We start from the raw sequence: 24,785 nt of genomic DNA on the forward strand, positions 1-24,785 counted from the left end.
GGATAAAATCTATATACATATAATATACTGTACCCGATATACAGCCCCCCCCCAGCTTAGTAATATACTGTATCCCATATACAGCCCCCCCCAGCTTAGTAATATGCTGTATCCCATATACAGCCCCACAGCTTAGTAATATACTATATCATATATACAGCCCCCCAGCTTAGTAATATACTGTACCCGATATACAGCACCCCCCCCCAGCTTAGTAATATACTGTATCCCATATACATCCCCCCAGCTTAGTGATATAGTGATATATAATATATACAGCACCCCCCCAGTATAAAATGATTCTGGCCCCATATAATATATACTGAATCCCCCCCAGTAAAAAATAATTATAGCCCCAAATAATATCTATAGCATCCCCCCCAGTATAAAATAATTATAGCCCCAAATAATATCTATAGCATCCCCCCAGTATAAAATAATTATAGCCCCAAATAATATCTATAGCATCCCCCCCAGTATAAAATAAGTATAGCCCCAAATAATATATATAGCCCCCCCGCCAGTATAAAATAATTATAGCCCCAAATAATATATATAGCATCCCCCCCCAGTATAAAATAATTATAGCCCCAAATCCCCAAATAAAATATACAGAACCCCCCCGCCCCTAGTATAAAATAATTCTGGCCCCATATAATATCTATAGCATCCCCCTAGTATTAAACAATCATAGCCCCAAATAATATATATAGAGCATTCCCCCCAGTATAAAATAATTACGGTATAACCCCAAATAATATAAATATATATTGCATCCCCCCCCAGTAATAAAGAAATAATTATAGCCCCAAATAAAATAGCATTCCATGTTTAAAATAATTCTGTCCCCATATGATATATATAGCCCCCCCCCCCGTCGTATTATTTATTAGCCACAATTAATTAAATACATGAAAAATAATAAAAATCATACTCACCTGCAGGCAGCTGCTTCCTCGGCGCGTGGGTCCCGTCTTCACGCGGCTCCGCACAGTGACACAGGCGGCGTGAGGTCCTGCCGCCTGTGTCACTGCTTAGAACGGAGCGACGCAGCTGCCGGAAAGGCGCTGCGTCGCTCCGCATATAAATCGCGCCTGTGTCTTAAAGAGACAGGCGCGATTTATTTAGCTGGTGGGCGATTCGGGCGTTAATGGACGCCCGAATCGCCCACTTTAGAGCGGTGAATTTCGCCGCCCTTTACAGGGACCCGCATTCTGCCGCCTGAAGCGAGATTTTCATCTCGCCTCATGGCAGATGCGGCCCTGCAGACAATTATTCACAATTACCTGCTGCATGTATCTTGAAACTTTGCAGCTTATTGGACTTTTTTTCTACATATATTCTTGTATCTATCATCTATCTATCTCCTATCAAATTCTCCTTAACCCCTTAAGGAAGTAGGGTCCTTTAGTTAATTCTTTGCTCTCAACCTTTAAAATTCTCTAACTTTTTTATTTTTCCGTGTACAGAGCTGCGTGAGGACTTATTTTTTTGTGTAACACATTTGACGTTATTTGACGTTATTTATTTTCCCATGCTATGTAGTGGGAAGCTGGAAAAAAAATTCCAAATGTGGTAAAATTGACAAGATTAAATTTCATTGGATGAAATTAATGGGGGAAAAGTTTTTTTTTTTTTAAATTTTCGCACAAATTGAAAAAAGTGAAAGGGTCGGAAGACGCCTTCCTTAATATTTTCTGATTTAAACGTTTCGGATATCCCCTCCAAAGTTGTAAAGCTAAGTGATTACTTTTGGGAAAATAAACCATACCTGTTTTTTTTTTTAGTTACATTTATGTATTTCTAAAATATAAACAGAAATTTACAGAAAGTTTAAGCCCTTATCCCCGGAGCTATTTTTCACTTTAATGACCCAGGCTATTTTTCTGTTTTTTCGCCAATGCCTTCTGCAAGTTCTAACATTTTTACTTTCCAGTCACTATAGTTCTATGGCACCTTGTTTTGTTTTTAGAACGAAATGTGATAGAACAATTTGGGGTTACATATGTTCTAATGAGCAACTGTTATTAACCATTTCTCAAGTGTTTTTTTTTTTTAAGTTTTTTTTTTTAGGTGAACACGTGTATACAGAGTAAAGACTTTATTAACCATTTCTGTGCAGTATATTTGAAAAAACACACACATCTGACTCTAATAAAGAGTTTCAGCATTTATTCTGGAACCTAAATAAAGTGGAAACTTTTTTCTCTGGAACAATATGCACACAATGGGGCAGATTTACTTACCCGGCCCATTCGCGATCCAGCGGCGCGTTCTCTGCGGTGGATTCGGGTCCGGCCAGGATTCATTAAGGTAGTTCCTCCGACGTCCACCAGGTGGCGCTGCTGCGCTGAAGAGCATCGGAATGCACTGGAATACACCGAGCCGGGCTGAGTGAAGGTAAGTGCAAGCTCCGCGACACATTTTTGTTTTTTAAATGCGGCGGGTTTTTCCGAATCCGTCGGGTTTTCGTTTGGCCACGCCCCCCGATTTCCGTCGCGTGCATGCCAGCGCCGATGCGCCACAATCCGATCGCGTGCGCCAAAATCAGGGCAATACAGGGGAAATCAGCGCAAATCGGAAATATTCGGGTAACACGGCGGGAAAACGCGAATCGGGCCCTTAGTAAATGACCCCCAATAATGCCAACTTTAAAGGTTTTGTCTTAAATTACCTTCATTTGCATAATGAATTCCTATTCCGTCATCACCTTCCATGCGCCAAACTTTTATTTTTTTAAAATTCTTTTTGGGGCACATTTACTAGGGTCCTTGTACCAGTTTTCTGTCAGACTTTGCACAGTCTTTCTAGTGCAAACTGCTTGCACAGGTATTTAGGAAGTGTCCGAGACACATTTTTAGGCGCACACTTTGGCTACACTTTTCTTCATGCGACACAAATTTCTGCACTGAAGAGGACGTTCCGGTGCTCAGTCGGACCGTGCACCAGATTTAACATTCAAAGCAGGCAAATTGCATATAGTGCAAATTGCACTGTCCTTAGTAAATGTGCCCCTTTATTTTCATTTTTTTTAAAACATAACAACATACAAACAGCAAGCATCCACCTCAAGGGAATATATAATACAATCATGAACATCAGTGATTTGTACAAAAGGAGTAGTGCAGCTAAACCCCATAAAATAATATAACAGATATGATAGGAGCATACTCCCAACAAAGGTCACCTCTTCCCTAAGGCGGCAGACCCACACTCAACCAACCACACACATATCGCTCGTACAGGGGCTACCCTGTTACCCTGAAAATAAAAACTCCCACCCCTTAAAGACCTAGTGCAAGCTTAGAAATATAAAGGCTCCCCCGAAAATAAGATCTAGCTAACCCCCTGCTATACATTAGAATTATTAGATCATTTAGATACTACAAGATGTTGTGACATGGGTGAAGAATTCATGGTTAAAATCTATCAACAGTTGTGTTGCAAATTTGCTACAAGCAGCGACCTAGTCAAGAAGGGCTCATTGAAGGAAAACGCTATTGCTTGGAGATCCAATGATTCTAATAGAAAGGGTTTCATGATATTTTCAGCATGAAATTCAGAGTTTGTAGAGTTATGAGGATGTTAGAGAAGTTGGTGACATAATGGTTCTTTAAATAAAAATGTTGCTTCTTGTTAATAAATTCCGGGATTGTTATACATGGAAAGAGAATTACAAGAAATTCTTGATGGAATTCAGATGTGTATGTATGTGATGATGCAACTATAGTATACTACTACATGTAGAATTTTTTTGTTCAGCAATACAGGCAGTCCCGGGTTACGTACAAGATAGGGTCCGGAGGTTTGTTCTTAAGTTGAATTTGTATGTAAGTCGAAACTGTATTTTTTATAATTGTAGATCCAGACAAAAAATATTTTGGCCCCAGTGACAATTGGAGTTTAAACATTTTTTGCTGTAATGGGACCAAGGATTATTAATAAAGCTTCATTACAGACACCTTACAGCTGATTATTGCAGCCTGGGACTATAGTAAAGCATTCAGAAAGCTTCACCAGAGGTCAGAGGGGTCTGTCTGTAACTATGGGTTGTCTGTAAGTCGGGTGTCCTTAAGTAGGGGACCGCCTGTAAATGTAAATTTTTGTTGATGGAAAAAAATAAGACATTCCCTGGAAAAAAGACCTAGTGCCTCTTTAGGAGCAAAAAATTATATAAGACAGTGGGGCAGATTTATCAAGCCGTCTGAAAGTCAGAATATTTTTAGTTGCCCATGGCAAGCAATCACAGCCCCCCTTTAAAATATTCGTGAGCACTGGTAAAATGAAAGCTGAGCTGTAATTCTGACTTTCAGACAAATCTTGATAAATCTGCCCCAGTGTCTTATTTTCAGGGAAACACGGTACTCCCCCCTCCGCATTTGAGGTAGCCTGGGCCGTCAGCTGAACAACCCAAAAATATTGATCTGGGGTATCTCTAGAAGCATAGCTAAATTTATAATCCGGAAGATCATTAATCAGTAAAATCCATTTAATAAGAGTAGGGAGTTTAGGACGTTTCCCGTTAAGTAAGATCACCTTCCTACCATAGAACATTAGCAAACAAAGTAGAACCCTCTCAAACTTAGCTTGAAGAAGTCTCCTACCAAACCCAGGAGACACACCAGAGGGAAACAGACAGCGGGGAGATCCAAACGCTCATTAATGTAGGAATGAATGTCCATCCAATAATCCTGAATGGATGGGCATTCCCAGACCATGTGGACAAAGGTACCAGTACTATCTAGTACACTAGACTAGGGGAGTGAATGAATAAAAAATTTCAATTTGGCCATACTTTTTTCCTTTATATTTAAGGTTTTTGTTGTACTATTATAGTATTTATTTTAGTATTACTGAGTTGAGATGACGTGATCCTTTCAGCTATGGACAGGCATCAAGGCATAGCATAGTAGAAATATACTAAAGGTAGCTCTGTGGTCCCTCGGCTGTCTGTGACACACAATCGCGGTCCATGTTTAAACTTTTCTGATCCTGGGTGTTAGTGATGAGACTGGACTGGTATAACAAAGCCCATCCCCGGCAGCAGCAGGACCCGTGGTCCTGCAATCTTCTTCTGATGAAAGGCTGTAGAAAGGCGTTGCATCAGAAGAAGTAAAATGCCAATATGACAGTCACTAAGGGGTTAATAGGGATATCTCATATGTATTTTAGAAAAGTATTTTTTGTGTTAAAGCCTACGGTAGTTAAGTTTCAGGTACATATATAAGTCATCAGCATGTTTATCTCATTTCTGATGTAGGGTTCTAGTGGATGTATCCTATTTGTATTAAATGCTGTGGTCATGTCCCAACCATTCACAAAGCCAACATTGAGACCTCGGAAGATGATTTCCATTATGGCGTAGTGGACGTATGCATGGAAATCACTCATCCCTTCATACTCATTGCTCATATCACTGGTATTCTCAGTCTTAATGATGACTTTAGTTTTTGGGCTCCTGAGGAAGAGACGTTCTAAAGCCCGACGGACGTTGAGGAGTCTTTCAATATAGTGATGAACAGGGAAGAGTCTAAAATGTACTCCAATGTTTAGTGCAATCACCGTATACTGGTTACCTCCAATCAGATCGATCTCACGCGGAATAGAACGTTCTTCTCGGAGAGAAATAAACTGCAAATTCACAAATGGCCTTCCGTGTCTCTTCCAGATGACATGTATGTTCCTTTCAATGTCCACCGCTATGTGCTTTTGTGCCCAGCCACCTTCATAGACATTAAGTAATTTCAAAGCTGAAAAGTAAAAACTAAACTTTAAAAAGTGAAGGGTAAATAAAGCTGACAGAGGGCTAATAAAAGATTTGGGGACGTTTGAGATTATTAAGCGCTAAACGAAGGAAACACGTATGTCATTCGTGAATAGGACTAATTTTCTATACTTACTTTTTAACTTGTTTTCAAAATACGCCATCCACTGGTGCATTGTGGAGTCTCCGAACATGTAGAAGAACTTCCCTTTCATACATTTATTCAGCTCCTCCATACTGTGGTAGGTCCTCATTGTGCACCCTTTGGGGTACCAGGTCTCATTCATGACGTATCCACTGGGGTATTCCAAGCCCATTCCGGTTGTGCAGCTTTCTTTCTTCTCAGAACCTGAAGCTTTTAAGATTAAAGTATCTACTTATATCTGCTTCTTAGCACAAGCACAAAGATATACCTTATATACTCGAGTATAAGCCTAGTTTTTCAGCACAAAAAATGTGCTGAAAAACCCAAACTCGGCTTATACTCGAGTCAAAAAAATAAATATATCTAAACTCACCTTTCCGGCAACCCCCTGTATATCTTCTGTGTGATCTGTCCGGCAGCGGCGGCAGGCTATATACACTGGGGCGGGGTCTGGCAGGCTATATACACTGGGGCAGGGGCTGGCAGGCTATATACACTGGGGCAGGGGCTGGCAGGCTATATACACTGGGGCAGGGGCTGGCTGGCTATATACACTGGGGCAGGGTCTGGCAGGCTATATACACTGGGGCAGGGGCTGGCAGGCTATATACACTGGGGCAGGGTCTCCCAGGCTATATACACTGGGGCAGGGTCTCCCAGGCTATATACACTGGGGCAGGGTTTGGCAGGCTATATACACTGGGGCAGGGGCTGGCAGGCTATATACACTGGGGCAGGGTCTGGCAGGCTATATACACTGGGGCAGGGGCTGGCAGGCTATATACACTGGGGCAGGGGCTGGCAGGCTATATACACTGGGGCAGGGTTTGGCAGGCTATATACACTGGGGCAGGGTCTGGCAGGCTATATACACTGGGGCAGGGTCTGGCAGGCTATATACACTGGGGCAGGGGCTGGCAGGCTATATACACTGGGGCAGGGTCTCCCAGGCTATATACACTGGGGCAGGGTCTCCCAGGCTATATACACTGGGGCAGGGGCCGGCAGGCTATATACACTGGGGCAGGGGCCGGCAGGCTATATACACTGGGGCAGGGGCTGGCAGGCTATATACACTGGGGCAGGGGCTGGCTGGCTATATACTGGGGAGGCTGTGACCAATGCATTTCCCACCCTCGGCTTATACTTGAGTCAATAGGTTTTCCCAGTATTTTGTGGTAAAATTAGGGGCCTCGGCTTATACTCGGGTCGGCTTATACTCGAGTATATACGGTATGCATGCATCAAGAGTCTTATGATCATGAAACGTGTGTCTTAGTAGTGTGTCTTATCGTAGAAATGGCTGGGCAGAAAACAATCTTTAATATTCATTACTTTTCACTTTCCGTGCTGCCCCCAACAACAGCCATCATGCATCTCACTGTGAATTCATCCAAGACATACAGTTAAAAACCTCCCCATTGGGGGAATATATACGTGCTAAAAGAGCCTTGTCTACCCCCTTGTGAGGATTTACAATCATACTTCCAGGCTAGAGGCTATGAGAAATCCCCAATCGGGCTAAAAGAATTGTAGACTCTCAAATATTCCAATAGACCATACTATAGCACCAAATATTGCAACCAACACGAAGGAAATACGTGCCCATATTACAACATAATGATGTCCTGAGGGACATCTTACAAGAAGGGAGCCACCTTTGTATCCACAAGAACTTGGCAGCTACTGCTGTGGTGAGAATAGGTGCAATATATGTATACATATGACCAAAACCGACACCTTTAAATCACAAGCCAATAAAACCTCTTACCAAATCCAGAGAAACATGAATTATGAGACCACCTAAGTCAGTGGTGGCGAACCTATGGCATGGGTGCCAGAGGTGGCACTCAGAGCCCTTTCTATGGGCACCCAGGCCTTCACCCCAGCACAAAATTTTCTAGACATGACTCAAGGTTTCCTCCTTCGGTCCAAAACTATTCTTGGCAACACCTTCTTGGCTGCCAGGACTACACAAGAAGCGAGAAGGTGTGGATATAGATGGATTATGGTTGGAGCTCCTGCTCTGGATCCCCTGATTCTTCCTCTTTAGGGGACCCTAGAATAAAGCTACAATCCAAATTTTCTTTCTATTGTATTGGTGTCCTCAGAACGCCAATACTATTAAGACTTATGATACAGTTGGAATCAATAGGTTACTGCTTAAATTGTCATGTTGGCACTTTGCGACATAAAAGTAGGTTTTGGTTGTAGTTTGGGCACTCTGTGTCTAAAAGGTTTGCCATCACTAACCTAGGTGGTATATCTCATTGAATGATCTGAGTGTTGCCTTCAGTACTTTGGATGCACCGCGTGTAAATTAAAAGATCAGGTGGCAGAACATATTACTGGGGCCAACCCCAAAACCATTGCTAGTACCCATAATCTCACCGGTGCATCCAGACACTTCAGGGATTGCCACTTAGGTTCGGTCTCACACATGCGGGTAGTAGCGATCAATCATGTTGCCGCTGACAGGAGAGGCGGTGATCGCACTACAAAAATATTCATGAGAGAGGCCAAATGGATCCTCACACTTGAAACACATAGTCCCTTAGGCTTAAACGCCAAGAATGATCTGACACATATTTATTAGTATTCCTCCTGTCTCTCTCAATATCAGTTTTTCTCTTTTGCTCTATCTCTCTCCGCTCCGAGCTTATCCAATCACACTCTTGCTCTATGTCATGTGACTTGAGGGCGGCCTTTTTGAAAACATGAGTCTTTCCTGTTATAAATGTCGGCGTGTTCCCAGTGTTCATATTAGTTATGAGAAAGGACCGCGTTAGTCTGGTCCAAAATGCGTAACCTTTCTTTGTTGGTGTACACATTTTACATGTGTTTTCCCTGTTTTTTGTGTACATTTTAATGGATTTTGAATAAAGACGTTTTGCTATATTTAACCTCAAGTTGGATCCTTCATACTTCCCTGCATAAAGCACTAACTTTTTACAAGGCTGAACTTAGGACTTGATTGACTACCCGCCCCCTCCTTCCCATGCAACAAACAGTAACCAATGTGTTACTAGATCAAGGTTCCACCAGTGTAACATTACCAGGACTTAATGGTCAGAATACATCGGAGAACATACTGGGGCAGATTTACATACCCAATCCCGTCGCGATCCCCCAGTGCATTGTCCGACGAGGATTCAGGTCTGGCGCGATTCACTAAGACACACAAAAACTTTTTTAAATTCCGCGGTTTGTCCGAATCCATTGGGTTTTCCTACGGCCACGCCCCCCCCCATTTCTGTCGCGCCGATGCGCCACAATCCGATCGTGGGCGCCAACAACCCGGGGCAATTCGGGGCAAAACAGAAATATTCTGAAAACCCGATGAAAGTGCGGCCTTCGGACCCTTAGTAAATGACCCCCAATGTTCAGATAGTTTAGTTCTTTAATGGGACTAACCCTAATTGAATTACGGTAATCATTTGAGTATTTTTTTTAACCCCTCCCAGAAAAAGTGAATAAAATTTACCCAAAACTTTCTAGGCTTCCTTTAAAAAGCCATTAAACTGACACATTTTTGTAAAAATTAAAAAAAGTTATGGAATTTCGAATTCTCTGAAGAAAAAACACAGGGCTTTCTGGCCATAATATGGGTCCCAGCTGCCTTTGCAGCAAGGTTAGATGTCTATCGTGTTTAATTTGATATCACACTATTGTAAAATGTGTTAAGGGTACTGCCTCATAGTCTAGACTCCCCCTAAATCCCCACTCCCTGAAGTGTTGTCACAAATTTGTGCGTTTATAGCCCCCGCTTCTGCATAGCAAAAGAGATAGATGAGCAGTGCAGTATATGGGAGACCACAGCAGCCGGTCTCGGCCCACCGGACCTACTGAGGAGTAAAAAAAAGCTTTCAGAAGGGGAAATCGATGAATCGATATATAAGTCAAATAATATAGTTATTTAGTGTTTCATTTAGCAGTAAAGTGAGTGATATTTAGAATGTAATAAGACAGTGGGGCAGATTTATCAAGCTGTCTGAAAGTCAGAATATTTCTAGCTGCCCATAGCAACCAATCACAGCTCAGCTTTCATTTTACCAGTGCTCATGAATATTTTAAAAGGGGAGCTGTGATTGGTTGCCATGGACAACCAATCTCACACGTACACTATATATCATGTAAAAGCTCTTGTTTACCCATAGAGTAATGATACTTACCGTTACAGAAAACGACATCAAGTGCCTGAAAATGTACTGGAATTTCCATCCTGACGTTTGATCTACATGAAAAAAAATACCCATTTTTATTTAATAAATACAAGATTTATATGGTTCTATCATCTCCTGGTGCAATATTTTTTCACAAGAAATGTGGACAGCTACATAAAGAGTTATATGATATATCAGAACAATTTTGTTGTCTTGTGTCATAAGAAAAACTTCCAAAAAGCAATACCGTATTTTTCAGACTATAAGGCGCACAAAAAATCCTTAGATTCTCCCAGAAATCAAAGGTGCGCCTTATAGTCCAGTGCGCCTTATATATGAACCGTACTTACAGACAACAGCTGCCTTGAACTGTGCACAGGTCTGCCACCTGCTGGTCATTCATCCTTACAATCAGATGCGCCTTATACTCTGGTGCGCCTTATATATGAACCTAGACGTTTTAGCAAGCATTTATTGATGGTGCGCCTTATACTCCAGTGCGCCTTATAGTCCGAAAAATACTGTAAATAAATAGATTCAAATATCTTTCTATCAGTCACCATGTAAAAATACAGGAGTTTAGAATACACCAAAATAGTAAACCCAATAAATGTGGGCAGAAAGAGCAGCCCTAAATGGGTATGGAAACAAAAAAACAACAATTTGAACAGAAGTGATGTAACCCTCAAAAAAGATAAATGTACAGCAATATCATTCTTTATTAGAAATGCAGTACTATTACGTCAAATGTCAGGAAGGGGTTAAATTCCAATTGTCACTGGGACAAAAAAACTATTTTATCTGGAGCTACAGTTATAAAATATACAGCTCCGACTTGCATACTAATTCAACTAAAGAACAAACCTATGGAACCTATCTTGTACGTAACCTGGGGACTGCCTGTAATAAAATTATCTTTAGGAACAGAGTGATCACACACCTGTTAAGGAGACTGTTTTCCAGATCAGACAGCTGTGTTTTAAGTGTTTTCCAATTTTTAAACTCGGTAAAGGAATGACAACTGAAATTCTGAGGTTTCACACAATAAAAGTATTCATCATCTTCATGGTTGGAATATTCACATAATTCTTCACTTTGATCAACATTGAATCCACATTTTGTCTCAACTTCTTTATCTTCACTTGTGAACTTTCCCAAGTATTCGACATTTCCGTACCAGCTATTCCTCGACCTCCAGAGAGCAGCGACTGCTTCACTTGGGTGCATGAGATAGACGGACACTGAAATGTTCCCCTCCCAAAATAATGTAAAATTAATACGATAAGACCCATTGTTGAAATCTTCAATCCTCCCAGAGGACCCTGCTCCCTTATCTGGGCTGTAAATCCTGGCTCTCAGATAATCTCCTCCATAAGTCTTCCTCTTCCCCAGATAGTCATAGGCATCAACTTGTACCGTTAACTGGTCCCCAACACAATAGCGGTTTGATGGGTTTTTAATGAACACTCTGCTCTTTTTAGCGCTAGTTGTATTGTCTTTATGGTCAAAAGTTACTTTAGGCATCTTCTGGTCTATGTGATGGAAAATTTCATTTATCTGCTTTTTAAACTTCTCAGAAGTTTTTCCTGAAGTGGTGCCATTTATTAAAACAATGCGCATCTCCTGATCGGAACACTGTAAAAAAAACAAAACAAAAACATGTTAATAGCAAAAACAAATCATGACCATCTTTCAGACCTATGCGCACTAAACTATGTCCCATTGTTGGAAAATGTGATCAATTATTTTTATTATTATTGATTTATATAGCACCATTAATTCCATGGTGCCGTACAATCAGTAAGGGGTTCACATACATTACATTAAGACAGGTGCAAATACAAAACTACAGTGATCAGGAGACATGTAAGACGAGGACCCTGCCCATGAGGGCTCACCATCTATATTGGGGGTGGGAGATGGAGACATGACTTGCTGAAAAAGCTCTGTACCCACTGGGCACCAAAACCAAGATGCGAGCTGCACAGAGATCAAGGGAGCAGAGGAGGACTCAGAGGACGGGAGCATAACTGGAGGAGAGGAGGTGAGCGGGGAAGAGGAGATGGCTCCCGTCTCACATAACTTCATCAAACTTACGCTATTCCAGGCACAAGAATATCAGATTCAGAGGTGTCCCTTAGTTGGTCGCATGTGAGGCCCTATTGGAGGCTCTGCTGAGAAGCATAAAGCTTAAGCAGGAGATAAAAGGATACCATCACAAGACAGCCGCATATGCAACATCCCCTAGCCTAGCCTTTTCTTGGGGCCTGGAGGCACCCGGGGCCCAGAACACCGGAGTGGCTGGCGGTTGCTGCCTAGGCACGCTAGTGTTACGGTGCTTGGTATGGGGACCGGAGGGCTGTCCTACAGCCTGTCAGGTCTCCAGCAGGTGGTGTGTGCAAGAAATTAGATGAGGGAGAGGCCGATGTACTGGTTCTCCCTGGGGCAGCCCTTAGAAACTGTAGTATGTGTCCCTGGTAGATGGATGGGGTGCCCTTGATGGTGATACAGCCGTACAGGGACCAGACGGAGACAATGTTGTGCATAAAAGTAACTTACAGTTCTTTATTCGATCCAACAGCAGCAACAGGCCAAACGATTCTGTACAAGTGCAGTACTGGAGTGATCTTGGAGAGGGAACCTCAGGAGTTTGGTCACCAGCCTGGATGCAGGGGCAGGTTGGGACGTAGCTGTGTCCAACGCTGGAAGCTGCAGCTTTGTCCTGTTTGTCCTGTGTCACTCTGTGTGTAGTTGCTGAGGCCTAGGAGGCCTGTGGTTAGAGCATTAACTCTGAGGTGGTGTTTCTCAGTCAGAAGCTGGGCCTCAGCGATCTGCTCTCTAGGAGAGCTGGATTCCAAGAGACTGACCTCTCATGGTGAGAGGTGGTGGTAAAGAGACCAACTCCTCCCCTGACCATGGGTATAGTTAATCCCTGCTTAGGTGATCTCCTTCTCCAATTAGATTCCAGTTCACAATTAAGTGCATTGAGGCATATCATGATAACAAGAAATAATGTTTAACCTTTGCCTATCCAGGCAGTATCTATCCAGGCTGATCAGACTCTCTACTAGGGGAACACACATATTAGGGGGCTTATTGGCAACAACTCCTCTGCCTTGCGTTGGCAGGGGTGTTGCACATAGACAGGACGATCTACTCATGTTCACCACAAATCCAGAGATCTCCCTGCCAGTCTTAACAAATTTGTTCAAGGAGTTTGGAAGGCCCTCGTTTTTTTCAGGTAAATCTGGAAAAATCAGAAATACTTAATATCACTATACTCTACCCCCAACTAGAGATCCTTAAAAGGAAATCCCTGCTACAATGGGCAAAAGATTTGATTAAATATTTAGGAATGAAGCTTCTGGCGAACCCCTCTGACATTTTTAAACTGAACTTCCATTGAAAGCCAGCTAATTCTCCTGCAAGTTCCCTTCCTGTCCTGGTTTGGGAGGAAAAACCTCCTGCAAACCTACAGTATATGGATACTTGGCACCTCATTAGGCTTTTAGATAGGATAACTTCCTACATAGGGTCAACCCTGAGATACCACTGACTTGCTGGAGATACAAGAGGGAGGAAGGCACCTACCTCCACTTACAAGCTGCTTATTGTGTTTCATGTACAAGAGAAAATCTATAAGTTACTGGGGCTCATTTATTTAACCGGTCCAGTCGCGATCCAGCGCAGCGTTCTCCGACACTGATTCGGGTTCTGCCGGGATTCTCTAAGGTCCGTGCGCCTGATGTCCACCAGGTGTCGCTGCTGCGCTGAGGTCCGCTGGAGGTCACCTTCTTCTCCTCGGTGCATGTAAGTGCTGATCTTGCTGCCACAAATTATCTTTTAAATTATGCGGTTTTTCCGAATCCGTCGGGTTGCCCGACGGCCACGCCCCCCGATTTCTGTCGCGTGCAAGCAGGCGCTGATGCGACACAATCTGATCGCGTGCAATTCGGCGCAAATCGGAAATCGTCGGGAAACCCGACGAAGGTGAGCAATTCGGACCCTTAGTAAATGAGCCCCACTGTCTTTTCAGTTCAATTTTTTGCACCAAGTGTTCTCTTCAATATCAGACCACTGTTGATGTTGTAGTGCTGAAACAATGAGCCAATTTCTTCTCGCTGTCCCCATCTACCCCTGAGCCACAAAAATGATAAGGGGTATGGAGGGTCTCAGTTATGAGGAAAGATTAAAACAACTAGATTTATTTAGTCTGGAATAGAGACGATGGTGGGAAGTTGTTTTAGGTTAAATCAAATCAAAAGACGAGGGGGCACTGTCTCCATCAGAAGAAAACAAGGTTTAATCACCAGAGGAGACAGTCTATTGCCTGAAATGCATGAATGCATGAAATGTGAACTCTCCCTTTACTAATCCATCCTATGTCCTATCTCCCGTCTGTTATCAGGCAAATATCAGATATCTACCGAGCTCCAGGCTTCTCTGCGGTCACTTTCACCTTGGACTTGTAAATAAGATGGCGGCTGATGGCTGGTTCAAGCAGCAGAATTTTTATTTATTAAATTATTTATCATTAATATTTATTATTATTAAATAATTTTATATTGTTCCCTTATAAAAAATGGCTGGACCATTATACAATCTCTTTTATCTCTTGTGTCACCCCTTCATTGTCATCGACTGTAAGCTCTTGTGTCCCCCCCCCTCATCCTCATAGACTGTAAGCTCTTGTGTCACCCCCTCATCCTCATAGGCTGTACGCTCTTGTGTCACTCCCTCATCCTCATAGACTGTAAGCTCTTGTGTCACCCCCTCATCCTCATAGACTGTAAGCTCTTGTGTCACCCCCTCATCCTCATAGACTGTAAGCTCTTGTGTCACTCCCTCATCCTCATAGACTGTAAGCTCTTGTGTCACCCCCTCATCCTCATAGACTGTAAGCTCTCGTGTCACCCCCTCATCCTCATAGACTGTAAGCTCTTGTGTCACCCCCTCATCCTCATAGACTGTAAGCTCTCGTGTCACCCCCTCATCCTCATAGACTGTAAGCTCTTGTGTCACCCCCTCATCCTCATAGACTGTAAGCTCTCGTGTCATCCCCTCATAGCTAGAAAGGGCCATAAGTCAGGCTTGATCTAGATTTAAATAGGTTTTTTTTTTTTAGGATCAAGGAGAAGGGGGGGGGGGTTAAATGTGACCCTGTGACCAGTGGTGTAACTAGCAGCTGAGGGGCCCCAGTGCAAAGTCTGTGCCAGCCCCCTGACTATAATGTATGGCTTATAGTAATAGTCTTCTCATATGGGAAATTGACACCTTATGGGCCCCCTAAACCTCTTGGGCCCGCACCCTCTGCACCCCCCTCAAGTTACACCCCTGCCTGTGACTAAATAAAACTATTAAACCATTAAAAACAATAAGCTAATTAAAGTATAAAAAAAGCTCTACTGGTCCCAACATGTGATAGGTCATAAACACCAAATCAGTGGGTCTCTTTGGACCACCTGATACTGGCGCTTAGACCATAAACTGGGCTGGAAGTGCAGTAACTATATAGTGGGTGTTGCCAGTATAAGTCATGAATATATTTACTGGAAAACCCCTTTAACTCTTAATATAATTGTATAGAATATGGATTGTAAAGGTAAAGCATGCGATGGAGGGTAGCAAATCGTACCGCAATCAGCACATGACAGGGGTAGTGGACAAGCAAGATAATGGTCAAGGTCACTCAAAGTTTAAAGGGGAGGGGGTTTGTTTAGGCTAAAGCAGGGGTGTACGTTCAGGGAGGTGGGGACATTAATGATAAGAGGTATAACAAAAATATTCATGTTACCATTTGCTGGAGTAAGACGACCAAGGAAGATTGTCCCGCCCACCCGCCCGATTTTAGGTTTAATTGCGTAGGTGGGGGAAAGTGGGCAGTCTGTGATACTGTAATGTAATGTCGCAGCGGCCGTGTAGGAGGGGGCTCTGGAAGGAAAGTGTTAAGGATATCGAAATAGGAAATGGGATTTCAGTTCTTATGTTTCAGTTAAGCTGAGATAGTTCACTCAGCCGGTTGGAAGAATTCCTGTGGGCAGGGACCCCAGGATGGGTTTTAGGTCTCCAATTGGGGTGCCCACTGGTTTGGTGATAAACAACCATGGGCAAGTGGAGACCTTGGAAAATTAGTCAGTGAAAAGCCTTCGAGGTCTCCTCCATTTTTTCTTTGTATTGTAAATAAAGTTTGCCGCTGTGGACTTTTTCCTTCCACTTAATATTTGGCTGGTGTCTTTTATTCGGGGATGGTGGGAGAGGGGTTAGTTACCACAGCGCCGGTATCAGTATCCCCATGTCATGGCTAAAATATTCATTGTGTTATTTCTTACCTTTTTTAGGTTCCCATAATATTTAAAGCTGATCAGGAGACAAATCGCAGCCAGAGATATCAGAGAACCTTTATATGATAGGAGGAAGGACATTATGCCTGCAAAGAAACGATAAAACATTTTACAACGTATTACAAGCTAAAAAATATCTATAGTGATATACAATAAACTGCACACTGCGGTTTCTTCAAATAGTTAATGAAACTCTGGCTGTCTGACCCCCTCCCTTCTGATATTGGTCATCAATCCCTGGGATAGATGATCATTAACTTTTTATATCTGTCACCAATCCCTGGGACAGATGATCATTAACTTTTTATAGGGTCCATTCAATGATGCAGAGCGAAGGATTTTGTGTACTGTGTGTCAGATACCACAGCACAGTCTCTTGTGGGGCTTCTAGTTAGACATTACAGCAGAGAGTAGGGACTGATTCACAGTTTGAATCAGGGGCATAACTACAGTGGTAGAAACCAAATCAGCTGCTATGGGGCCCACAGTGTCAGAGGGGCCCGGGATCTGACCTGACACACTGAAGAATGGAGAATGTGCTCCATTATAAACTTTTTGGAGCTTATTTACTAAGAGTTGGACTGTTCGCCTTCTTCAGGGATTGAACAGCTTGGACAGATATTTAACAAGGGTCTGCGCTGGGATTGTGTCACATGCAAATGTTTTTTGGCGCAGCTGCGGCGGCACAGATTGGGGGACCGGCTGTCGGACGATCTGACTGATTCGGACTGAGCTCAGGATTTAACTTTCAAATTGTGTCGCACCCAATGCACTTACATACACCAGGAAAAAAATTGTGAACTCTGTCGAACCTGAGGATATTGGGCGCACAATTTTAGTGAATCGTGCAAAAGTGCATTATTGTCGGACAATGCACTTTTGGTGAACTCCAGTGGCCGCATAAGTAAATGAGCCCATTTGGGGTACATTTACTACGAACAGAGCAAACTGCACTAAATGCAGTTGCCTGTGTAGTGTGCAGTGTGTATGGCGCCCATCCTTATGAATCTGGCACTCCCTAAACTGCTCCGACACTTTTTTTGGTGCACCTTTAACATAGGGTGTGCAACACACTTCTGTCAGACACTGCATGATAAAAAAAAAGGTGTGTGGTCCTACTGAGCACCAGAGCGCCCCCTTCAGTGCAGAAATTTGTGTCGCATGAATAATAGTGCAGCTGCACCACAAAAGGGTCGCGTGCGACACATATATGTCTCGGACACTTCTTAAATACCTGTGCAAACAGTGTGCACTAGAAAGAATGTGCAAAGTCCGACAGAAAACTGGCGCTCGGAGCTTAGTAAATGCACCCCATTTTCTTTTCCCTTTCCCCTTTACAGGCGGTCCCCTACTTAAGAACACCCGACTTAAAGACAACCCCTAGTTACAAACAGACCTCTGGATGTTGGTAATTTACTGTACTTTAGCCTTAGGCTTCAATAATCAGCTATAACAGTTATCACACGTGTCTGTAATGAAGCTTTAATGTTATTTCTGGTTCCTAATATTTTAAAAATTCCAGTCGTCACAGAGACCAAAAATTTTTTTGCTGGGGCTACAATTGTAAAATATACAGTTCTGTCTTACATACAAACTCAATTTAAGAAAAAACTTCCAGAATCTATCCTGTACTTAACCCGGGGACTGCCTGTATATATTTTTACACGGTCAAAGTGAAGCTTCGTTCCGTGAGAGAGTGTAACATTCTCTGATCATATCCTTTATATATCTTGATAATGTGGAATTTATAGCTTTTTGCTATTGCCTGGAAAAGTGTTTCAGACCTGAAAGTGTGTACAGAGTGTACGGACGCGGAAGTAATATCAATTATTAGGGCAAATAATTATACATATCTCTATCTACTTTGAACCCTTCCTAGAATCAATCTTCTCTCTGTTCCCAATTGCTCTGTGGTGTGTACAATTATTTACCACATTTATACCAAAACCTTTATTAACACTCTCCAGATATATCATATATATACAGGAAGTCCCTGGGTTATGTACAGGATAGGTTATGTAGGTTTGTTCTTAAGATGAATTTGTATGTAAGTTGGAACTGTATTTTATAATTGTGACCCCAGCCAAAAATTGGATTTAAAAAATGTTGGATTGTCATAAGAACCAGGATTAACAATAAATCTTCATTACAGACACCTGTGATAACTGTTATAGCTGATCATTGTAGCCTAAGGCTAAAGTACAGTAAATTACCAATATCCAGAGGTCCGTTTGTAAGTCGGGTGTTTTTAAGTAGGGGACTGTCTGTATAGCAGAATCATATGCATAGATCATAATAAATTCTAAATTCAGAACTGTGGGGGTCATTTACTAAGGGCCGATTCGCGTTTTCCCGACGTGTTACCCGAATGTTTCCAATTTGCGCCGATTGTACCTGAATTGCCCCGGGATTTTGGCGCACGCGATCAGATTGTGGCGCATCGGCACCGGCATGCGCGCGACGGAAATCGGGGGGCGTGGCCGAACGAAAACCCGACGGATTTGGAAAAACCGCCGCATTTAAAAACCGAAAAAGTGTCGCTTGGGAAGCGCTTACCTTCACCTGGTCCAGCTCGGTGCATTCCGGTGCGTTCAGATGATTTTCAGCGCAGCAGCGCCACCTGGTGGACGGCGGAGGAACTACCTTCATAAATCCTGTCCGGACCCGAATCCTGTGCAGAGAACGCGCCGCTGGATCGCGAATGGGCCGGGTAAGTAAATCTGCCCCAGTATCCAATTACCCAAAATACTTAAATCCACCCTACAATACACATGCAAAAATCCAGACACATACATATAAACTTCCCCTAATTCTATAGAATAAGTTGATCAGAGAGGAGGGGGATGGTAAGAGCGGTAATTACTGAGGGGAGTATATAAGGGATTAACAGGAAAATGGGAAGGGTTCCAAATACTCGGCCAACAGCCTGTAGGGAGAGGTGAGAGGACTCTTCTGGATGACTGATCTTCTTCAATGGTCTTTCTTCCCCCTCAACCTCAACTACAAGACCTTTTCAAACCTGTCCTTGTTACTTGGAAACAGATGTTTTACCACCCCCTGTCCAGTAGATTGTGTGTATTCGGCGTTTGGCCCCTGCTCAGAAGGCCAGAAGAACTTGAAATTTATCCCACATTTTACATAACAAACTGCCCTGGGGACAGTTAGACATCAATGCCCATAGTGACAGGAGCCTGACATACCCTAGATATAAACGGAATCAAAGCGCATGGTGATGTGCCACAGCCTGAACGCATATGTGATTGGTTAGCGTTCTGTGCGTTTTTTTGGGAACATATATGCAACGCAACACTAGGGGAACATGTGACCACGCCCTGAGGAGTAAGGCTGGACCCAGGACATAGTGTATGGCAAGGCCTCCATGATGAGGGGGAGGAGAAAAAGCTTTTTTTAAGGGATCAAAGTATTTTGTTATTTATTTATATCTGTCACTGCAGCCAGGTTGGAGGGTCCTTGCTGTTGGAGAATGGAGATACAGTTTTAAGGGGTTGGGGAAGGAGCTTGTAGGAGCTCCCCAATAGTGGTCTGTTGAGTGGTTATGGGCATGGTTTGTTAGGTAGCCCCAAACATTGTAAAGGATGTTCTTTCATGCCGGGAAACGGTTGATGGTAAATTAATTGATTTTGTGATCACAAGATTTAAGAAGCTCAGAGAATATTCCCTAATGGCTAGAATATTATGGAATCTGTTCTTTATGATAACTTACGTTAAAGGGGTATTTCCATTTCAGCAAATTAAAGGAAATCTACCATTTGTTTTCATGCATTGTGAACCAAACATACCTTGAGAATGCTGTAGCTACACTGATGTAGAAACATATCTTGTTTAATCCCTGAATTGAATGGTTTTGCTGAAAAAGCAATTACAAAATTATGATAATGCAGTTCTTTCACTCCTGTGTCTGCCCGGGCACTTCTCCTGTTACATTATACATGCAGAAAATTATGTAATCACTGTGTTGTCCCCGACAGGCAGAAGTAATCAATCGCTGCACCATCCTCCAGCGGCTGTGTATGACTTATCCAGTTCAGATTGATTAGTCCTGTCTGAACAGTCCAGGAAGCTCTGTGTAATGGGGCATATAATTAATAATAATAATTCCTTTATTTATATAGCGCACACAGGTCCCCAGCGCTGCAAGGCTGTAATGCTAACCACTAGGCCGCCGTGCTGCCCCATTTATCAGGGCCTCTGCTCCACGTCAATATGCCCCAATGTGTTTATGAACGGCAGCCAGTACGCAATCCAACTTTCCCAAGGTCCTGAATTTTATAATTGTTTTTTAAACAAAACCACCCACATCAGGGATTAAACAAGATATGTTTCTGCGTCAGTGTAGCTACAGCATTCTCAAGGCATGTTTGCTTCACAATGCATGAAAACAAATGGTAGATTTCCTTTAATGTTATTGTTTGTAGGATGAAAAATTTTACAATTTTCCAAAATACTTTCTGTATGAATTCCTGTATGATTTTCTAGATCTCTGCTGTGATTCTATAGAAAGTTTCCTTCCGGTGGACAGAAATTTGACCAAGGTCAGACAGGTTTACAGCTCATTACAGTCACAGTAGTCAGAGTCGTGTGATATAACGAGCCGCACACCTGTATAGCCATAGTCAGATTTCTGTCCACTGGAAGTAGACATAGAAGCTTTCTATAGCAGGACAGCAAGCAGAGATCTAGAAAGCTGTGAGGAGTTCATACAAAAAGTATATTGGAAAATTGTAGAATTTTACATAATTCTAAAAATAAAATGTGAAATATGAAAGTAAAATGGCTCCTGAGTCAGTGTTGTTATGAAGGTCATGGGTAAAAGGGTTAAAAGCAATGATGAAAGCTTTGCTTGTCATTTAGCGTATATGACACACAGCGGTCTAATTAGGTGTCATCAGGGAGTGGCTGACTACAGGCTTCACGTAATCTGTGCCTGCACATTTTTTTCCTCCTCTCCTCGTAAAACACTGGTTCAGAGGACGATGACATCTGACTGATAACGGCAGCAGATGCAACGAGAATAGAAGCTTCTAGAAGTAAATAGTTAATATGGCAGTCAGGCACCGCATCTGCCAAGCGGGGTATCTGCACAACCAATGGGAGAGGATAGAAGTAACAAAACTTACTCCTCTGTATGGCACTTGTCTTTTGAGAGTAAGGCTGTATTCACATTACATTTTGTGACAAACATTGTAATGACAGGTCGGGGGGGGGGGGGGGGGGGATTTCGATGTGTCCTTCCAACGTGTTGCGCAAATGTATCCCATGTCTACAGTGGTCAACGTTGTCCGGTGACCCCTGAATGTCGGGGAAGGAGTGTACAGCGGCACAAGCTGGTAAGTGGCTGCTGCCGATGTGTGGGGTGTTTCCCCAGGGATGTCACTGCCTTTATATGGACAAGGACATCACTGGGGTACTCCCTTCTGCTGGGGCTCCGGGATACAATACGCTGCATCCGCTCCCCAGACTACTATTGCCTCCGCTGAGCGTACACGTCACTCATCAGGAGTGGAGAATAGAATGGGAAGACCCAGCTTATCTCAATGCATATGCTCATCGTATACATCCGGAGCGCACCCAAAGTATACACTGAGGGGCTCATTTACTGAGGGTCCGAACGCCTCACTTTCGTCGGGTTTCCCAAATATTTCTCTTTTGCCCTGAATTGCCCTGGGATTTTGGCGCATGCGAGCGGATTGTGGCGCATCGGCGCCGGCTTGCATGCAACAGAAATGGGTCGGGGGTGGCCGTCGGACAACCCGACGGATTCGGACAAACCGCGGAATTTAAAAAAGGAAAAGTGTTGCAAGATCAAGCACTTACATGCACCAAGAAGAAGAAGGTGAACTCCGGCGGACCTCGGCGCAGAAGCGGCGGATACAGGAAATTGGACGCACGATCTTAGTGAACTTACCAGGTAAGTAAATCTGCCCCTGAGTATATAAGAAAAACGTAATGTGAACCCAGCCTATGGAGCGTGCTCCTGCCCACTGTGATGTACTTCAGACAGACGCCCCAGGAGACGCACCAAATACGTACAAGTAGTGCAAACACACAACAAGAGATGCAAAGAGTAATCTCATAGCCAGAATAAGAGAGCAGATCACAACAGCCAAACCTGACACATGGGTGCGACGGCTCTTCGAGACGAGAGACCAGCAGGCGCAGTGGTATATTACCCAGAATTCCAACCAGGTCAGTAAAGTGTATTCACTCCATGGGACATCATGGTGGAGACCTTGACTCTCCTAGATCCTGGAGAGAAGAAAAAACACTAAGGCTTGGTGAGTTCTTCCTATCTTTATAAGTGATGCTTATTACCTTTCAGTTGACTCACTGCTTATTAACCTGTTCTCTTCTGGTTTTATCCTAGAAAGCAAAAACCCATCTGTGTGTCACCAAAAGATAATAAGGAAATATACTATATACTAGTATATACACTACACATCATTATTTACACTACACACACACACACACACCAGTATATACACAACACATAGCAGTATATACACTACACATCAGTACATACACTACAAACTTCAGTATTTCCACTCCCTCTATAATATACACAGCCCCCTATAATAACTATATACAGCCCCCTTAAAATAACTATATACAGTCCCCCCTTTAAAGGACACCTGTCATCAGGTCTGTGTCACTAGTCCTGTCACCTCTACCTGTTGGAGCAGCTCACAAGGATCCATCCCAGCCTTTATCTAGTTATTTCATACATTAATCATTGTAAAATCATCTATTCTTTATTATGTAAATGAGGCTGGTCACATGGTCAGAGGCAGTGATGTCACCCCTGTTACCCCTCCCCTCTCCTCCCCCTGCTCATGTCTGTATGTAATGTATAGTAAAGCATGGCTGCATCTGCTGACATGCTGCATCCTCCTAATATACAGGTGAGAGACACAGACATCAGCTACACATGAATCTGACATGTTCTGCTGTAACATGGCTGCCTGGAGCTGCTGTATCTCTCCTATACACACACACATGCACACACAGGCTGTAGGGGGCGAGGCCACCAGCACCAGGAAGCACATCATTATACAGCCTCACACCATTATACAGGCTGTCAGTCATGCACTGGGGGTGTGGCTGTGCCTCCCACTCATGAATAGAGTGGACAGCTTGAATATGCTAATGCTTCATTGGACATTTCACAGGTCATTTGCATACAGCTTTAGGACCTCATTGCTTAGGTTTACAGGCATGTAGAGGGGCAATGAAGGGATAGAGGCAATGCTCTCTAATGGCAGTTTATGAAAATATATTTAGTTTAGGGGGGTTATTTTGCATGACGGGTTCTCTTTAATAACTATATACAGACCCCCTATAATAACTATATACAGACCCCTTTATAATAACTATATACATCCTTCTATTAGAACTATATACAGCCTCCCTATATTAGCCAGCCCTTTATTATATCTATATACAGCCTCCCTATAATAACGATATACAGTCCCCCTACAACAACTATATACAGCTTCCCTATAACAATTATATACAGTCCCCCTATAATAACTATATACAGCCTCCCTATAATATCTATATACATCCCTTAATTATAACTATATACAGCCACCTATAATAACTATATACAGCCACCTATAATAAACAAGTAAAGCCTACTTTAATAACTATATACATTCCCCCTATAATAACTATATACAGCCTCTCTTTAATAACTATATACAGTCCCCGTATAACTATTTACAGCCTTCTATTATAACTATATACAGCCTCCCTATAATAACTATATACAGCCTCCCTATAATAACTATATACAGCTTCCCTATGATAACTATATACAGCCCCTTATAATATCTTTATACAGTCCCCCTATAATAACTATATACAGCCCCTTATAATATCTATATACAGTCCCCCTATGATAACTATATACAGCCCTACATTAATCCAGTTCACAGCTGCACCACTTTAGGAAGCTTAGTTTGGGTGCTCGCCCTTCTCAGTGGTTTGACTCTCCACCTCTTCATACATAAAAGAAAAAATAGGCTGCACACCACAATATAAAAAAGAGTGGGTACTTTATTCACCCACTCTTTATTGGGTGAATAAAGTACCCACTCTTTTTTATATTGTGGTGTGCAGCCTATTTTTTTTACTTTTATATATACAGCCCTAGGTAAAATAATAAAATTGTACTCACTTTCCTCCGTTCCCCCGATGCCCGCCGACCTCATTTTCTTCCATTGCGGTATCACTGCTCTGCCAGCGGCAGGGAGTTGCCATCTTGGTACACCTCTGATGGTCTATGGCACTTATTGTTCCCTTACTCTGCCAAAAACTGAAGTCTATGGGCGTAAGAAGTCTGTTTGGTACAA

The 24,785-nt window shown here is 42.8% G+C and overlaps 1 protein-coding gene across 2 annotated transcripts; it reads right to left on the reverse strand.

The window, feature by feature from the left end:
* Positions 1–4,308: 4,308 nt before the first annotated feature.
* On the reverse strand, positions 4,309–22,677 carry LOC140065638 (NXPE family member 4-like). Of its 2 annotated transcripts, none has more exons than XM_072113226.1 (6): positions 22,605–22,677; positions 16,402–16,499; positions 11,013–11,707; positions 10,082–10,143; positions 5,901–6,119; positions 4,309–5,750 (listed from the first exon to the last, which is right to left on the reverse strand). In XM_072113226.1, the coding sequence occupies exons 2-6, from the start codon at positions 16,492–16,494 to the stop codon at positions 5,212–5,214; spliced, it is 1,608 nt and encodes a 535-aa protein (XP_071969327.1). In that variant the 5' UTR covers positions 16,495–16,499; positions 22,605–22,677; the 3' UTR covers positions 4,309–5,211. The 2 variants fall into 2 exon arrangements, with proteins under 2 accessions (XP_071969327.1, XP_071969328.1); XM_072113227.1 differs by having other exon boundaries at positions 22,544–22,664.
* Positions 22,678–24,785: the final 2,108 nt, after the last annotated feature.

This window comes from Engystomops pustulosus, chromosome 6 (genome assembly GCF_040894005.1).
Source record: "Engystomops pustulosus chromosome 6, aEngPut4.maternal, whole genome shotgun sequence".
Lineage (NCBI taxonomy): Eukaryota > Metazoa > Chordata > Amphibia > Anura > Leptodactylidae > Engystomops > Engystomops pustulosus.